This window comes from Lipotes vexillifer, unplaced genomic scaffold, assembly GCF_000442215.2.
Source record: "Lipotes vexillifer unplaced genomic scaffold, Lipotes_vexillifer_v1.1 scaffold479, whole genome shotgun sequence".
NCBI lineage: Eukaryota > Metazoa > Chordata > Mammalia > Artiodactyla > Lipotidae > Lipotes > Lipotes vexillifer.
Window position 1 is genome coordinate 1,236,005 of NW_006796443.1, and position 20,084 is coordinate 1,256,088.

A 20,084-nucleotide genomic window follows, 5' to 3' on the forward strand; every position below is an offset into this window, starting at 1 on the left:
CAGGGAAGCCCATAATTGACTCTTACTGAGGAAAATATTTAGTGAGTGAAAATTTAAAAAGGGAGAAGCAACCTGTAGAATGAGAGATTCTAAAAACTACAAATTGTCTCATAAGGATGACGCTTACTGTTATCATTACCGTTCCATCCCATTGTGTTCTTTGTGACAACATACTAGAAAGAAGGACCTTCACAGAGGTAGGAGTCACACGGCCCTTTACAGGGTTAGGAGGAAGAAGGGCTATATTCAGCCCCACAGACACGAGGACAGGAGGTAAACCTGCTTCCAGCTTCTGGGAGAGAAAGGATCGGAGACATGACTTCAAGAACTCTGAAAGATTCTGGTACTCTTTCAATGTTCTCAGGCTCATTATTTCAGTCACCCTGTTTCCTCAGAGAGATCAGAAGTAAAATCCTGTAAAGAAAAAGAGCTTGCCTTCCTGGACTAGAAGATACAGGACTGGGAAGTCTATCCATATCTTGTCAAGGTGGGCAAGGAGCAGAGTAAGAGAAAAGGGCTAAAGAGGAACGGAGAGCAGACAAGAGGAAATGGGTCTAGGGGTGGGATCTGGGCTAAGAGTAATTGTCCTGGGATGGAAATGTTGAAGGATCCCTCACAGCAGATGAACTTGCAAGCATGCCATGCTGGCCCTCTGCCAAGTCTCACCCAAACAGCAGCCAGCCGTCTCCAGAACCTTTGTGCTGCTGCTTCTTTGCTGTGGTTGTTTTTTCTGACTCATTTAGGCTGCCTTTCCCCATCTCTCTGCCAATCTTCCACTCACTTCTTAGTGTTCTGATGATATGTCCCAGCTTCTCTGAAGCTTTGCCTGACTCTCCCAATGCTTTCTCTCCTTCAACTCGGAGTACCAGCATGGTGTCCTCTTCGCGTCCCTAAACCACTGTCTTTCACAGGCCTCACCACACTGTACCTTAGTAATGTGTCAGGTGCCTCGGCAGAAAGACACACTCCTTGCGGCCGGGATCGGCCCTCTTCCGTGTCCCTCTCACCGGCACACACATGTAACCTGCAGGTAATAACTATTAACATTTGAGGAAAGAAGGGACGAAAAGGAAATGGCTGTTGTATGATGTGCTCTTGCTAAAGGGGGTAGAAACCTCTTTCAGGAACATTCTGTTCCCTTTGTGTCAACAAAGAGGAGGAAACTGACATTTATGGAGCCCGCTGCTATACGCATACATGCCCTTTCAGTGCTTTACCACTCAAATCCTCAAGCCAGCCATGTCAGTAGGAGGTAATGCTCCTGTTTTAGAGAAAAGCAAACTTAAGTTCTAAGCAATTAAGACCCTGCACACAATGGGATTTTGAAGGCAAATCCACTCTGACTTAAAAGATTGGGCTGTTTTCTCTTTCACTATATGGCAAAACAGAATGTCAGGAGGTAGCCTCCCTGAATTGCTTTACATGAGAGTTTATAGGCTAATGTCGTGGAGTCAAAGATCAGTTACTCCAAGATTATAAAATAGTCTAAAACATGTGTCCAGGAACTCCCTGTTGGGTATCCAAGGTTCAGGAGGGAGGTGAGGAAGTCAAGCTGGAACTTTTCTTCTGCAGTAACTTTTGAAACGGACACCAAGTGAGTGTTTGCCACAGCCGGTGTTCAGCTTTCCCTCATGCTCTCTGAAGCCTCTTACGTTTGGGCCTTCCTTCCAGTTCCCCCTAATTCTTCAATAACTTTCATAGCTCAGTTTGTATAATACTTAAAGACTTTTTTCATAGGGTCCTAATTTTCCTTTTAGAAAAGCTACTGTATGGATATCATCAACAAATACCAACTGCAGTCAAAAATAACAATGAGAAAACTAACATTACAACAAAATCAGGAGAAATAAATTGCGGCTGCTTTTTTATAACCATAAAATTTCCATTGGGCTTCCCTGGTGGTGCAGTGGTTGAGAGTCTGCCTGCCGATGCAGGGGACATGGGTGCGTGCCCCGGTCCGGGAAGATCCCACATGCCACGGAGTGGCTGGGCCCGTGAGCCATGGCCGCTGAGCCTGCACGTCCAGAGCCTGTGCTCCGCAACGGGAGAGGCCACAACAGTGAGAGGCCCACATTCCGCAAAAAAAAAAAAAAAAAAAAAATTCCATCAAACGTTGAAACTTCTAATTCTTTGTCCAAAGTGCCTGAAAATACACTCACTATACTAGCAGTTGGGGGACTCAGACAATAATCCCTCCTTAATCTGTCTCAGGTGCAGGTTTCTACCACCATCTTTATTCATTTGAATAAAGGGGTCCTAGACAAGCTGATCTCTAAACACTATCTTATTCTAATATTCTTTAATCCAGTAACAAAATGAGAGGTCACTGCTTTATGACTCACTGGAAGTTTCTTATTTTCCAAATTCTCTCAGTGAACATGCATTAGTTATATAATCAGAAAAAAATTAAAACTAAATAGTACACAATCCCAAACATTTCCATAAATGGGTTTCTCTGTAACAGATTCAAAAAATGGTACCTGGAAGTCAGACAAAACAACACGCTTTTCAATTGCACTACCAGTTTGCATGGCTTTAAACATACTTATAAAGTTCCCTGGCAAAGTCAAAACTTCCTTTTCAAACAGGAATAATAAAATCCACCTCCCTGCAATGTCCCTTTGAAATAATGTGTTGCTGTAAATGGCAAAGATATATTCCTTGCTAGTCTGGTCATGAGGTATGACCAAAGCATCCATAACATACTGTGGGGAAAAAAAATCAATGTGTCTACAAAAGTAATACACAAATTCAGAACAGAGGCAAGAAAAATATTCACTAAGAAACACTGGACAGATAAACTGAATGTTAGAGAGAATGTACCACACGGCAAAGAATTTCCATATTGCAAATGCAGGCAACTTCATAGCAAGAGGTTTGAGAAAGGATACAAAACAATACCTCTAAGGATAAAGAGAACAGGAGAATGTATCTTTCAACTTTCAAAGGGACTCAGGAGGTACATCAACTACATGCAATGATCATGCTTTGTTTGGATGCTGATTGAAACAAACCAACTGTAAAATGACACTTTGGAGATAACTGAGGAAAACTGAAAATAGGGCATCAGAGTATATTAAGGGGTCATTATTAACTTGTTAAGTGTAATAATGGGATTGTGATTATATTAGAGATAAAAACTGAGCTACTATAAGAAAAATACATTATATAAAAGAATGATGTATTAAAAGATAACATATAGATAATATGCTCAATACAGATAAATCAAGATGAACAAAATGCTGATAATTGTTGAAACTAAGTTATGAGTACAAAGGACTTCATTATATACCCTACCTTTTATAGAATATATTAAAAAATTTCATAATAGAAAATTTTAAAATTCCCTGTACTCTGTATGTAAAAGCATAGTTCCTGGCCTATTATAAGCACTCAACATAAGTGAGCTATTATACACTATTATTGTTGCTGTTGTATTACTAGTATAAGAGTTAGTGTGGTATGGTAAAAAAAATGCATGAGCTTTGGAGATCTGAGTCCTAACTCAATCATTAACTAGCTATGTGATCTTGAGCAAATATTTTAACCTCTTGAGTTTCAGTCTGCTTATTTGTAAAGTATGGAAAATAAAAATATTTATCCCAAAGCGTTGCTGTAGAACTAAATGAAATGATTTTTAAAAGTATATTGGAAACTGTAAAACATAACAATTATGACTATTTTTAATCCTTGTTCATAAGAAATTTGTAATTCAATTATAGATGAAATTAAAAAATCGCAACAACCTTCAAAGAAAGATGAATTAGATAGTGATAAAATACTATAAACGTTCAGAGGAAAACAAGATTATTTCTATTCGGAGGTGTCTAAGACAGGCTTCATAGAGGAAAGAAATCCGAGCTCTTGAAAACTGTAGGATTTTCACAGGCAAAGATGAGGGGAAGAAGCACCACATGAAACAAACAATATGGAAAATGGCTGGGAGAACGAAAGGGCATAGTATACTTAGGGAGGCTAAGAAACTCTGATCTGGAAGAACTAGAGCTATACAAGAAGTTCGGAACCAGGTCATAGGTTGTTTTGAGTGTCTCCCTATGAGACAGATTTTATCTGATAGGCAAGGGGAAGCCACTTTCAACTTTTAGCAGGAAAATATTCATAAAATTAAGAGTTGCTTTCTAAGATTTATCTCACTGCTGATAGGTCAGAAAGTGCCATGGAATTGGAAGGAGTACCTGAAGAATCAGTACTCTAGAAACATAAAGTACATGAAAGTCAGACAGAGAAGGCCTCCCCTATGAAAATCAGCCAGAGCTGACTATTTTTTAAGGAAGACAAAATATATGAGAATTTTGGTAAAGGTAAAAAATATAGACTGTGGAATACAAGGACAGTTTAAGTATAAAAATTTCACCAGAGTGCTATTATCTGGTAAAATGATACAAAGGCCTCGCTTAAAATGGAAAAAAAACCCAAAAAGCTTGACAAATCTGGCAAATTATTGGACTATATTCATGTAGAAGTAGTTGTGAATTATTGGTTGTGCCTCATTAAATATAAATTAAATTCTGATGACTTGCTTTGCAATTTGTCTAACATCAGAAATCAGGAAACATTATATGCAGATGATTAAATTTTCATTTCTTAAAACAAATACTATATATTTTAAAAATAATTCTTACGTAAGGGGGGTACCTGAGCATTTTAGAACGCCACATTACTAAAATATGTCTTCCTTCAAGTATCTGATAAAATGCAACTGCCTCTCAAAACTTAAGTATTCTTATTCAGAAACAGAGGTTTATTCTTAAGGAGTTTTTTTTTTCTGCGGTACGCGGGCCTCTCACTGTTGTGGCCTCTCCCGTTGCAGAGCACAGGCTCTGGACGCGCAGGCTCAGCGGCCATGGCTCACCGGCCCAGCCGCTCCGCGGCATGTGGGATCTTCCGGGACCGGGGCACGAACCTGTGTCCCCTGCATCGGCAGGTGCACTCTCAACCACTGCGCCACCAGGGGAGCCCTCTTAAGGAGTTTTTAAACAACAAAAACATTATGCACCTATAAGCTGAATCTATAACCCAAAATATTCACAACAAATACTTTGTATATCAAATAGAATATAGCTCTGCAAATCAAAAGAAAATAAGATACGGGGAGGAAGAAAGCTTATTCTTGAGTAGAGTTGTGACAAAAAAAGCATGACTGGCTTGAAAGTAAATAGCCATTTCTCCTTTTTCCCTGTCAGTAAAGCTGAAATAAATAGAAAGTCATGCTATGATTTTTTTAAAAAGCCAGCATGAAACTTTTAATTGCATGAAAGGTACATGTAATGTTATAATTACAGTAAGTAGAAAATAATGCATGTAGCAGCATACTAAAGTGGTTCTACGATATGAAGCATTGTATACTTAGGGAGCATCAAACGTGTAATTTCAGGGCACCCTATCCCTTTTGGCTGACAGGCAGCAATTCTGCTTCATTTACTGGAGGGTCGATGTACTGTGCCATAACATCCCACAAAGAAAATTGAAAAGATTAAAAGAAATAATTTTATTTCACCAAAAGATGTGGCCTACTTTATTTTGCTATGGTAAGTGATTTTATAGACTTGTTTTTAGCTTCCCAACTGTTATGAAACCTTGTCTAACGTTAAAGATCCTTAGAAAAGATAGTATTAGATGGAAAGAAAAGATGGGATTTGGCTCAATAAAGATGATAAACCTTGAGGTACCTCAAAATCAACACTTATTCCCTTTTATTTCCTCATTGTAAAAGTTGCTACTGGTAACAGCAATCTTTCAAAACATCTCTAAATTGACAACTTCGACTATTGAAAAGTTTCTTTCATGAACTTCAGCCAGTTTTTAGTTTTCAAACAGAAGGATGGGTAAACTGTATCAATCTACAGACAGTCTGTATTAACAGCATTCATTACACTTTATTGTATAATTGTAACAACCCACTACTGGCTTCTCTGCCAATATTTAATCCCCAAACCTTCAATTCTAACTGACTTGTTTTTTTGTTTTGGGGTTTTTTTTTTGAATAGTCATCATGTAATGTTTTAGAAAGAGAAAAGGAGCCTGATCAATTGCTACAAATGGTTTACTTAGTTTCAAACTAAATCATGTAATTGAAATAGGTGTTCTCCCAGATGGTTGTCACTTTTCATTTGAGGGAAAACACCAGTGACACTACCCCGTGACAGCTGAGCATCAGTAGACCTTAACTTACAGCTACTTACTGTAGCTTCACTACCTGGTGTTTTTCCTTTTTCATTGTTTTGGTTCACAAGACGGATAAAGGGTGAAGATGAGAAGGTGTGTAAGATATTAAGGTACTGAAATACCACTGATAAATAAAGTAGGGTGTTTTCAAAGGTATCGATGGAGGACCTGAGTTACTATGACTTCAAAAGTACACACTCCTGAAAAAGATATCTCCTAGATGATCAGGACTCAGAGGAAAGCACGGGGAAAAAGAGGGCACATAACTGCATACCAGTCCTTAGAAAAACACATCTCTGTGGGGTACTTGCTCTGCATTTGCTAGCAAATACTACAGGTGGCTCCTTCCCCCTCATACACACCAAATGGAAGCAATCAAGGGTCTAACCGTAATGACCCTTATGCTAAGTTAAATAAGCCAGATAGAGAAAGACAAATACTGCATGGTATCATTTATATGTGGAATCTTAAAAAGAAAAAAAAAAGGTTGAACTCATAGAGACAAAGTAGAAAAGTGATTGCCAGGGTCTGAGCAGTAGAGGAAATAGGGAGAGGTTAGTAAAAGGGTACAAACTTTCACTTATAAGGTGAATAAGGTCTGAGGATATATTAGTTATATATATATATATATATATATATATATATATATATGCTATATAATATATATATTAGTAATATATATCATTATATTATATATTAGTATAACATGGTACCTACAGTTGATAACACTGTATTGTATAATTGAAATTTGCTAAGACCGTAAAATGTTCTCACACAAAAAAGGTAAATATGTGAGGTGATGGATATATTAATTAACTTGATGGGGGGAATCCTTTCAGAATGTATGGTTATATCAAATCATCACGTTGTACACTTTAAATACATTTTTTTTTGTCAATTCTACCTCAATAAAGCTGGGAAAAAATATAAGTCTAACCATAGAATCTTGTTCATATCTTAACACAGATGTTAGTGTTTGAAAACAAGTTTGAAAGGAACTGAAGTTGGCTAAAGCACTCAGAGTTCTATTTAGATTTTAACCAGCCACCTTAAATCCAATTTTCACTCGCTGACTTGGTAAATGTAAGTATGTGCAAAGTTATATCTCATCTAATTAGCTAAATACTAATTAGCACTTAATTATTATTAGAAAAATTAAATAATTAGTGTTTCATTATTCTGTCCTAGTGATAATGCTGCCAGTCTCTTATCAGATCCCATCAGTAATATAATCATACCCAGTTGTCTGGGCCACTTAAGTATTTTCTCTTACTCCCTAGATTCTGTCTTATTCACTGTTTCCTTCACCAAACAGTTGCAAATTTACTGAATAAGAAATTCAGTCAATTTGTCTTAGAATCTCCTGAAAATAAACCAAGTAAGCCTAAACTTTAAATTCATATTACTTCTAAATCATTTTGGCTACTCATTAGAAATTTATTCTAGGCAGTCCTCTAAAATATATTTGTTGAATGTCTATTGTATGCAAGGCATCAGGGAGGTTGCAAAAATAACTAAGACTTATAAAGGGGCTCTCTCTTTTCAGTAGAGAGGTGGCAGGTGGACGCATAAGTCTGACAGAATTCAAAAGAAATCTACAAATGATGTGCTGTAAGAGTTCAGAGAATGAGGCCAAACCTTCAGGCTGAAGTGTTCAGGAAGACTTTATTAAAGAAGCATATTATGGAATATTACAGCCAGGGGGACCTTAGAAAACACCCATTCCAATCCTATCATTTTACAGATAAGAAACAGAAAGAAAAGAAAAAAGACAAAGCCCTTTAAGGAGGAATAGCAATCTATCCAATATCACATACAGAGTTGAAAAATCTGCACAGGAAGATAGATCTCTGGGTTCCCAGCTTTCTGCTTTTCCACGACATCACACTGCCCTCTGAGACTGCAAGGATTTCAATAGGCAAAGATGGGAGAAAGAAGAGAGCACGCTGGTGACAATCAAAGGTTAAAATATAACACTGATAAGAAGGTATCTGGAAAACAGAGTGTTTATCTGAGGACATGAATTTCAGGGGAGAAATGAGACACGAGGCTGCAAGCGGAGTGGGATGAGACAATGGAAGACATCAAATGATAGCCTAAAAGACTTAGACTTTTTCACTAGATAATTTTATGGACACAGGTAGCAGAATTTACTTATAAAATCTAAGACCATCAGTGTCTTAGAGGTTTATAATGAAAGGATAAAAAAGCTTTCTGCCATGAAAAACGCCAGCTAAGTGTAGCAAATTTATAATGTATACAATCTCCACTTTTCAATTTTTCTGTTTCTCCAAAGTGGAGGGTGACAGACTAGGGGTAAAAGAAGGCAAGACACTGATCTGCTGACGACAGGCAGGGTTTGTGACAGCATTGACTGACAGACGACGTTTGTGTGAAGTCCCTGCCTCCTGCCTTGCACCTCCTGAGCATCTTTTGCAGGCTCTACCCAGAGGTTCCTTAGGCAACTCTACGCAAGCCTGAAAACCAGTGGGATCTCCCACCCTCACCGGATGCTGCGGTCCCGCCACGTATGTGTAGAGAGGGAGCTGATCTTTGCTCCACCCAATGCCTAGCCCTTTGCCCTAGTGTCTTGTTCTCTTCTTTGGGACTCGAAATAGACTAGAGGTAGCATACTGGATTTCACATCGACATTTGTACAGCACTCTAGAGTACTTTCAAAGCACTTTCATAGCCTCTTTTTAGTTTATCATAAAGAAGAAGCAATCCTCTGCTCCACCTCAGCCCTCATCCTGTATAGCTCTCCCCAGCCCCCAGGGGTTAGAATGTTCTCCCTGTCTCTCTGGTTACTGGCTAGGCTCTAACTTTAACCTTTCAACCTAGACAACTCTTGTGAAACCCTGACTCTATTATCTAACTCAAACGTAAACCCTGTCTTTACCAGGAAACTCCTTCTGTATCCCACCCACTAAACCCCAAGGACATCAGTATCATCTAGGATATTTCAAAGCTGCTTGAACATCATAACTTGACCCCTAGGGACCTTCCTTTTGAAAGCCTGCTCCTCAGCAAAAATTATTCCTCAAGCCCCAGCTCTGTGTATTCTTGGTCTACTTTCTTTGCCTACTCTCTTGGTCTACTCTCTGGTCTGCAGCTGTTGAGATGCCAGCAGACTGTGTCTAAGGCAATTCAAATAACATCAGAAGACCTGAAAAAGACACACTGAGTATACCAGGGTTTAACGACTTATAAAAAGTTTGTGAGGTACTCTGGGCTATGAAGCCATCATTCTGCAAAGTGAGATGAGAGTCATCAGTTTTCAGAGTCAGATGAGAACTTGACCTCCTGGGCTTCAATATCAAGTACTGAATACTGGACTGTTAACTGATTTTCAGCCTCCCACTCTGGTACATAGACTCATCAGGACTTTTTAAATAGTGGAAAAAAGACCATGAATACTCTATTGTTCACCCTTTAATTCTTGTTCAGAAAAAAATAAAACAGAGTAATAAAGTCCTTTTTAACAACAGAGTGACACACAGATCTAATTCTAACTGAGCACCTATCATGAGCCAGGGACTGTGTGAAGTGCTTTCCATGCATTATTTCATGTGACCCATACATTAGCCCAACAGCGAGCACATGAGTTGCATTCCTAGGTTAGATATCAGGAGACTGAGCCTTAGTAAGATTAGCAATTTGCCCAAAGTCACAGCCATCTGTGAAAGAGTTGCAATTGGACCTCTAGCCAGCTAACATCCAAGCCTGTGAACTCAACCAGTAAACCACTCAATTGGCCCTTTTTTATTTAAAAAAAAAATTTTTTTTGTAAGTTTGAGGGACTAAATAAAGAATACGTATTGTTTTTATAAGTTAAAAAACAAAAAGACCAAACTTCTTCTGAAAGCTTGCTATCCTTAATTTCAAACTAATTAAAAAAACCAAAGGTGCTGTTCATTATGAGTCTGTTAATTTCATTGAGGAAAATTATCAGAAGCCTCTAGATATAAAATGTCCATCCACTCCCTCCATAAACACATTCAATATCTACTATGTAGCAGCAAGCACTGTGCCAGGAACTGAGGACACAGAGATGAGCAACAGAACCATGGTCCCTGCCCTTGATGGGCAAATAGACAAGTTGGGAAGATAGTCATTCTACATGTAAATACAGTAACATACGAGTGTGATGATGGAGAGATGGAAGGAAGTTATGTAGAAGCAGGGAAACCTAAAAGCTAGGGGCAAGAGAACATGTCCCGGAGTTAGAGAAAAGGGGTGTGGGAAGGGGACTAGGAGTGCTCCAGGCAGAGAGAAGAGCAGGCACCAAGGACCAGAGGGGAGATAAGAACTGAAAGAGGGGGCTTCCCTGGTGGCGCAGTTGAGAGTCCGCCTGCCGATGCAGGGGACATGGGTTCGTGCCCCGGTCCAGGAGGATCCCACATGCCGCGGAGAGGCTGGGCCCATGAGCCATGGCCGCTGAGCCTGCGCGTCCGGAGCCTGTGCTCCGCAACGGGAGAGGCCACAATGGTGAGAGGCCCGCGTACCGAAAAAAAAAAAAAAAAAAACTGAAAGAAGTTCAGAGTGGCTCAAGCTAACACCAAATGCAAGAAAGGAGGGAGCCAAGCCTACACCTAAGGGCGATGGGGAGCAAATTTAAGCAAAAAAAGAGAAACTTAGATTTTATTTTCACAAGTATCAATCTGGCTGCAGAGTGGAGAGTAGGTCACAGTGAAAGTAAGGTTGGGGTGAAGCTATATTAGGAAACCACGGCTGTAATCCAGGTGATAGGTGATGACGAGTTGGGCTAGGGTGACAGACGTGGGAAAGAAGAGCAGATACGTATAAGGTAATTCTAAGGTTTAGAAGGTAGAAGACCCTTGTTGTTTAATTCAACTAGTCATTTAACTGGGGAAAAAATCATTTCTAAAAACGTACTCCAACAAGGAAAAGAAACTTACTGCTTTTAAACTGCTACTATCATTTATTCATTAGTACCTGAGTTCCAGCCATAACTCACCTGGTTCCCAACCAATAATAGGTGTTCTCCAAGAAGAAAGTCTTTGAGCATATCTTCCATCACTATCATGTGCTAGAGGAAAAACAACTAGAGGTTAATTGTGTTTTGAATAATCAAGGTGAAATAAGAAAGTTAACTATAAAGATATCTTCATGGAAAGTAAAACATCTATTATAATAGACAATACTCAATTTGATTATTAAAAAAAATTAAAAGTAATGCTGTGGTTATAAATAAGTTATATAACCAACTTGGTCACTGATATTGAAAACCTGAAATGGTCCCCCTTAGCAAGACTCAACCACTGACCAATACGTATTTCAAAGAGTTTTTATGATTCAACTCAAATATTTTTCAGCTATTGTACTATGCAGTGTTGGCTTATAATTTAATATAATATTTAAATTAACACTAATGCGAATATACAAAGGCTTTCTAAAATAATTGGAGATTTCCGTGCAACATTTTACATTTTCTTCTTCTTAACCATTACCTTCAAAGTATATACAGCTTTAGAATTAAAAATATATTATTCACTTTCATATTTTTAAATTCAAATCATGACACAATACAATCAAAGAACAAGATTAAAGCTGTGCACAATAGGCACAGAGGAAATTACATTGCTCTTTTATATCTTGAAAAATAGGACAATCATAAGTAGGTCACAAAGGCTCATCTGGGAGTTGAAGGGAGAGCTATATCCCAGAACAGTTAATGTCCCTATTACTTTCTCTTGGTTTTCTGTATCAAAACAATAATGGTCTCATAAGTACTTACTGTAGTTCTCTATTTGTAAAAAAGGCAAATTGACCTTTTCTATCTCATATATGCTGCAGATATTTTTCTAGTTTGCCATTCACTTTTCTTTTTTTAACTTGGTTTATGAATTTTTTGACATCTAGAATATTTTCCTTTTTCTTGCCACATTAAGCAATGCTTCCCTTCAGAGTTTCTTTTTCAGAAAAACTGAGAAAGTTTTTTCCCGCCTTCAAGAACAGATGAGTATTCCTTAATGTTTATCTTGGTAATTTAAATTTTTTAAAACTGCTTGCAGATAAACCATGGAACTGGAGTTTTAACAACGTTTAACAAGTTTTAACAAGGCTTGAAGTATTCCATTCTGGAATACTTTTTAGAACAAAAAGAGGTGTTATTAATATGCTGGAACAACAAATGTAAACAGGGACTATCTTAAGCAAATGAGGGAGGGTACATGGTTATCCTAGTTAAAGGGGAGCCCTGGAATATTCTTTTTTTTAATATAAATTTATTTACTTATTTATTTGTTTGTTTATTTTTGGCTGCGTTGGGTCTTCGTCTCTGCGTGCGGGCTTTCTCTAGTTGCAGTGAACGGGGGCCTACTCTTCGTTGCCATGCACGGGCTTCTCATTGCAGTGGCTTCTCTTGCCATGGAGCACGGGCTCCAGGTGCACAGGCCTCAGCAGCTGTGACACATAGGCTTAGTTGCTCCACGACACGTGGGATCTTCCCGGATCAGGGATCGAACCCGTGTCCCCTGCATTGGCAGGCAGATTCTTAACCATTGCACCACCAGGGGAGTCCCTAGAACATTCTTTTAATCTGGGTTCTTGTGATAATGTGGTCTGTAGACCTCTTCCTTCTAAGTAAGATGAAAAATCAGTGCCAAGTTCCAGACAACATTAAGTTCTTCCAGAAATGCCTGGGCTAATATGCATGAAGAACAGATAGGAAAGTTGGAATAAGCGCCTAGAGAGCAGGTAAAAAAGCAATGTAAACACTGAAAAATAATCTAAACTATACTTGTAGTCTTCTTAACTTTTTCTCATGTCCTTCTACTTCATGCCCTCATTGCATCTAAGTTATTCAAGTCAACAAACATTAGCTAAGGCTAAGGTCACGGCCTATGTAATTCTTTCCTTAACCTCTTGTCCCACTTGGTACCATAGACAATTTCTTAAAAGTCTTCTCTCCCAGCTGTGTCTCTCTCCTGATTCCCTCTTACCTCTCTAACAATTTCTCTCTGTGGTCTTTTGTATCTTCTTTAGGTAGCAGATCCTTAAATATTGATTTTCTTCCTTCTTTTGTTCTCTTTCACTACCTTGTTACATGCTTTCCTGGGGGGTCACAGTATAGGGCAGAGCAGTTTCTGCCTACTTGTACATGGGCACCCACCAGGCGAGGGAGGGCTATGTGCAGAGTTGGGGACCCACACATCAGCGCTCAACGAGTTACTTCTGACCCTGCTCTCCCTAAATCCTCTCATCCATTCCACGGCTTCAACCACCAACTTTACACTGATCTTCAACAGCAAGACTTTTCTTCTTGACTCCAGCCCCGTATTTCTGAGCAACTATCGAACTATGCTAGCTATTTCCCAGTCTCCTCGAACTCATCACCTCCAAAACTTGACTCATTCCTTTCTCCTCAGCTTCATTCTTTATCCTGTACTTCTTATCCCAATTAATAGGGATCATCATCATCTTCTTGTCCATCTCAGTTGGCCCTTATCAAAAGCCAATTAAACACCAAGTCTAAGCCATTCAGCCACCTAAAAGCCCACTGTATCTACCCATTCTATTCCATCCCCACAGCTTTCATTTAGGTTTTTATCATGTCTGGCCTAGATTTTTATCAGCCAATGTGGCGTCTCTGACTTCAGTCTCTCCTTGAGTCAATGTGCTCTCCACAGTACTGACAGTCACTTCTCTGTTCACAAACACTAGGAAAATATTCTAGTCACTTCCCCCCCGCCAAATTCCTTAAATGACTCCTAATACCTTCGGAACAAGGGTCACTCCTTATTTTTTTGATGTAGTCTCAGTCTCATCCCCCATCACTCTCCTACTGTGTGTTCCAATCACGGGCGCAATGTAGAATCTTTTTCTCTTCACTCTTCTGCTTACTTTTCCAGCAGACTATGTGCTCCATGAGGAAGCCTCTTTGACTTTCATCCAACACAAAGTTCCATTGACTCTACCTACCTCCTACATAGCCCTGCAATGTGTCCCCTCCACTGTGTCCCCACTATCACTGCCTTCGTTCAGATCCTTCATAAGGTTCACCTGGACTATCGAAACAGCCTCCTAACTAGTCCCTCTCTGCCTTTGTTCCAACTCATAGACAATATTAAAGAATGAATGCAAAGTTAACAAAAGTACAAATGTGCTTCAAAGTTTTCAACGGCTTCCTCACTTCTGAATAGCTTCCAAATTCCTCAATTAGCAAAAGGTCCAGATAATCTGACCTTTTAACTCATCAGCCTCATCTCTTGTCACTTCCATTTGAATCTCAGCTCTGGCCATGACAATTAATTAGATGTAGCTCCCTGAATAATCTACACTCTCACATAGCCACGTCTCTGCAAATGCTAGTGTCTCTGCCTGAGACTCTCTCTCAACGTTGCCTAGTGAACTCATTTTCCAGGATCACTCCAATCTGGGACCATCACCTCATCAATGCTACCACAGTAACCTGTGCGTACTTTCATCACGCTCTATAGTAACCACGTGTACTTGCTTGCTTTTTTCCCTTGACAGAATCTGGCAACTTGAGCCCTGGATATGTATGTATGTATGTATGTATGTATGTATGTATGTATGTATGTATGTATGTGTGTGTGTGTGTGTGTGTGTGTGTTTTAATTACTATATTAAGAAAGGTTTGACACATGGTAGATATTTTTTAAAAGTTTTTCAAATCTAAAGCTCATTAGGCTTAAGAGGCTATTAATCTCTCTTTCTTCCAATCTCTCCTCCTTACTACTGCAAGTGTTAAGGTGGCTTGACTGAGTTCTGGGGTTTTATTCCCCTTCTCTTTTTTAATCTCTATGCTGTTTGCTACATACTTTGTTTTAAATAAAAGTTATTACATTTTGGAACATCTTAAGCCTTTTTGTAGAGATTTTAAGCTTTTTATGTAGTGCTATGATGTTTTATTACCACCTTCAAGCTTATTTCTTTTAGATGTTAGATGAAAATTCCTTGATGAGCCCACTAGATATTAAAGACGCAGTACTGCATTCTATTTGGGCTGGACTTGGTTTCTCTGAGGACAGTGCTACCAGTAATTCTCTGTCCTGTGTGAAATGTTTAGGTGAAGTCATATCTGGATCTCTGAGGACTGGAGCTGTTAGTGCACTGATCTATAATTCCTTCATGACAGATATAATAAAAAATAATACTCCTAATTATGAACATTCAAAATCTTTTTCCTTCTTTCATAAATTCACTCAACACATATTTATTCAACAGTCACTATGTGCCAGGCACTGTGCTATTTGCTAGAGACACAAAATTAAAACAGCCACAACAGGCTTTATCTTAGTAGTGTGGAAAATACGTTTTAAAAATCAATTACAGGGCTTCCCTGGTGGCGCAGTGCTTGAGAGTCCGCCTGCCGATGCAGGAGACGCGGGTTCGTGCCCCGTTTCGGGAAGATCCCACATGCCGTGGAGCGGCTGGGCCCGTGAGCCATGGCCGCTGAGCCTGCGCGTCCGGAGCCTGTGCTCCGCAAATGGGAGAGGCCACAACAGTGAGAGGCCCGCATAACGCAAGAAAAAAAAAAAAAAAAAATCAATTACAACACGGTGTGGCAAGGGGACCACAGGGTATAGAACAAGATGGTATAGAAGCACCTAAATACTCTAGAGGCACTGAAGACTACTGTTTCAAAGGTGAAGTGCAACATAAAACGCAATAATAATATGCAATAATAATATATGCAACAAGCAAATTTAATCAAGCCACCATTCCTAGAATTGGTACAGCTAGAATTTTTCATTAATGGTTAATTCATAATGCTTTATGAAGAGAAGGTACGTTTGGAGACAGGCTGCAGAAAATCCCTCAGGGCCACTGTGTAAAGATCACAGCAGCCCTGCTGTCCTCAACGTCTATGTCACAAACACCATGGCAACAGACACTGTGTTCAAGGGTAAAATGGCCCTCCCTGCTACTGAATTTCCTACATTTTTATACGCTGGAAAGTCTTTTCAACCTTTGTTGCCACGGAGTTTTTCAAACTGTCACTTATGACAAAGTTTCCTGATTCTTATTTATTTATTTATTTATGGCTGCGTTGGGTCTTCGTTGCTGCGTGCGGGGGCTACTCTTGAGCTGTGGTGTTCAGGCTTCTCACTGCGGTGGCTTCTCTTGTTGTGAAACAGGGACTCTAGGCGTGCGGGCTTCAGTAGTTTTGGTTCGCGGGTTCTAGAGTGCAGGCTCAGTAGTTGTGGTACACGGGCTTAGTTGCTCCGCAGCATGTGGGATCTTCCCGGACCAGAGATCGAACCCGTGTCCCCTGCATTGGCAGGCGGATTCTTAACCACTGTGCCACCAGAGAAATCTCCCTGATTCTTTTTTCTTTATGCCTTTCTAATACATGAACAGAGTGTGATACCATAAATGCTTGAAAATATTACATTTTCCTTGCCATCATGTTTTTGTCTTTGACAGGCAAGGTTCGTTATTACTTTGTGTCTTATAAGTAACCTTATTTTCTGTTCATTTGTCCACTGCTTGTATAAGAGCATTAATGCTCTGGAAGAAAAATAAAACCAATATTAGTTAATGGCCCATAGAATGAAGAATACAAAGCAAATTCAGGTTATGCCTTTTGCTATGTCATAGATAATTATAATCTGGACAGATTTCAAAAACATTTAATCAAGACTTTTACTGAGAAAGAAGGATTTGCTGAGATACCTTTTATTGTTAACATAATGTAGGGATATACATTCTGTTACCCATTGAACAACAAATAGGATTGGGAAATAGCAGATAAAAAAATTCTTTACTTTAATTCTCTAATTCCTTAATATAGTGAAAATGGTAAGTAGAAGTTCTTCAAACATAATTTGTAAATGTAGGATTATTATTTACATGCAGAATAGTGACCAAATATTAGAGAAAATTTTAAATATGGTTTTTATTATAAAATAAATACATAAGCACTTCACAGAAAATCTGGAAAAGAAAATATCTTTTTATATTATGGGTAATTTTCTCTGGAAAAAATTCTTATTAAAGTGAACATCTATAATAAAGCTTTCTGGGTACACACTTATTTCTGTGTCTTAGTGGAATCTCATAATTATTGGTTAGTTTACAAGTGGAAAATTATCTATCCTCCTCTCTTAAAAAAAGATAAGAAAAAGTAAAGACTAGAAAAATACTAGGAATTTTTGGGAAAAGGAAAGAAACATGAGGAAAAGAATGCATAGGACACATCCCTTTTTGAATTACTTGAAATGATTTAACAGGAACACAAAAGAGAAGATGAATATTAGTGCCTTTTGTTTTTAATTTAATAATATATTTATTTTATTTATTAAAGTATAGTTATGTCTGCATTTAATATTTATTACTCTAATCATTGCAGCAACTCTTCCAATTCTCAAGTAACTCTGGGAAGAGTTTATAATTTTACAACGACTTAATAAAAGATGTTTTGACTGTCACCTCATTCTGCATCATCTGAATTGAACTGAGCAAATTACAAACATAAACATCAGTTTCACTTGAATTGGGGTTAATTACCACAATGTAAGAGGGATATATCCACGAATGCAAAGTCCTGATCTTACCTGGATGTTGTCATAGAACAGAACATCAGGCACTTTCATTTTCTCATGGGCATTATAGATCGGTGCACTAACAGCTCCAATCCTCAGAGATCCAGATGTGACTTCACCTAAACATTTCACACAGGACAGAGAATTACTGGTAGCACTGTCCTCAGAGAAGCCAAGTCCAGCCCAAATAGAATGCAATACTGCATCTTTAATACCTTGTGGGCTCATCAAGGAATTTTCATCTAACATCTAAAAGAAATAAGCTTGAAGGTGGTAATAAAACATCATAGCACTACATAAAAAGCTTAAAATCTCTACAAAAAGGCTTCAGATGTTCTAAAATGTAATAACTTTTATTTAAAACAACGTATGTAGCAAACAGCATAGAGATATAAAAGAGAAGGGGGAAAAAAACCCAGACTCAGTCAAGCCACCTTTATGAGCTTGTTTGGTCAGAAACTCTAAAATACATACATTTGAAAGCTCTGAAGTACCTTGAATATAATTTTTTTTAGGACCCACCCATTGAAAAACCCCATAGGAGAGTCCCCTAGAGCTCTAGCTAAAAATATAGATGAACCAACTGACCCCAGACCTCTCAAATTACTATTTTTAGGAATGGTCCAGGAGATCTTTACTTCCAAATATGCACCACAGGTGCTACAGTTATTCTGTGATAATAATTATTGTACTGTCCCCTATTTGCTTTAAATAGTTGGTCTAGGATAGAATATGAGCTCCTTGAAGCCAGGGAACTAAGTAATAAATTTATGTCAGGGTACATATCTCACATGTATTCCCTACAGTAAGGAGATACACATGCTCACTACCTGACATATTCCAAGGTCAATAATAATAACATAATAGTAGTAGTTTTGTAGTAGTACTGACCATAATAGAAACTATCATTCACTGAGGACCTTAGCTTCAGCTCATTGTTTTCTCATATAATTTCATGGAAATCTCTTAACAATGAGACAAGAATTATGAGGAAGTTAAGAAGAACATAAATTAAATAATTTGCTTAAAATCACCCAGCTAGTATGGGTAGAGCTAAAAACAGAATTTAGTATAGTCCGATATTCTTTCTGCAATGTGGACTCTAAATAATATTCCATCCTGCGGAAATACCCGAGCAAGCAGACAGACAATTACAATGCCTTAAGCAACTGACCCATCTTTTTTTCCTCCTATTTCAAATAAGAAAATTGCTGTTTTTGTGCTAAAACATTTTGAAAGACAAGGAGAGAAAGCAACATTTGCATCTATGGAGTACCGTGAACAATTCTGAGCTAAAAATAAACTGTCACCCTGTTTAATCACTGCTGAGTGCTACACATTTGCCAAAGCACAGTAGACCTCTCCCTCCAATATTTCTTTGCCATTTTCCTTCTACTCACAAGTTCTATAGGGAAGGAAAACATGAACTGCTGTGCTGAGAATTTACTATTTATTGACTACTTTCAGGTCTCTGAAATAGATCCAATATAAAACTGTAAAGGGAAAGACCAGGATTGCGTCAGTGAATTTACTACATACTTGTATGTTGAGATGACACACATGATTTCAGGTTCAAACAGCATTTGATACCATCTACAGTTTAGTTTATGGAGGATATCTATTCAGTACATGTAGTGCTTTAGGATGATTTAATTCACTCAACTAATGTTTATTGCTAAAATTTCAGGCTAGAAAAGGGAAATGAACTCAGAGAATGGTGAAGCTAGTACTTTCTTGGGAGAAAGCTGGCTAGCTGTCTTCTAAGAAATCTCATAGGATGGCATTATTTTGGTAAATTTGTCAAGGCCTTCAGTCTGGTAGGCTCAAAACTCGATTTTATCATTATGACTGAGGGCAAACCTAACTCTCAGGAGAACATTAAAGACATATATTTTGATCTATACATAAATTCTGATATATAAAACCAGAACTGCAATATTACATTGCAATGAAAACTGCAAATTTCATAGAGACTATATGATACACTGGTTGCCATATCAGCATTTTATATGGAGGGGGCCTTGCGTGGAAAGCCAAATCCTCATCAGAAGGTTTTTCGGTGAAACTTATCCTCTGAACAAGGAGAATGAATTACATGAATTCTCTACAACAGAGATGATATTAAAACTGAATGGGACCAGATGAATCAAAAGTTGCTTAACTTAGGGGCTTCCCTGGTGGCGCAGTGGTTGGGAGTCCACCTGCCGATGCGGGGGACGCGGGTTCGTGCCCCGGTCCAGGAGGATCCCACGTGCTGCGGAGCGGCTGGGCTCGTGGGCCATAGCCGCTGGGCCTGCACGTCCGGAGCTTGTGCTCCACAACGGGAGAGGCCACAACAGTGAGAGGACCGCGTACGGAGGGAAA

The 20,084-nt window shown here is 38.7% G+C and overlaps 1 protein-coding gene across 1 annotated transcript in view; it reads right to left on the bottom strand.

Moving 5' to 3' along the window:
* Positions 1-20,084, bottom strand: part of VWA8 (von Willebrand factor A domain containing 8) — a 368,026-nt gene that overhangs the window by 194,152 nt on the left and 153,790 nt on the right. Inside the window, exons 19-20 of the mRNA XM_007468612.1 lie at positions 17,733-17,839; positions 11,165-11,236 (exon numbers count right to left, since the gene is read on the bottom strand). Of these exons, the coding sequence (XP_007468674.1) occupies positions 11,165-11,236; positions 17,733-17,839 (179 nt within the window). The remainder of the gene's footprint in view (positions 1-11,164; positions 11,237-17,732; positions 17,840-20,084) is intronic.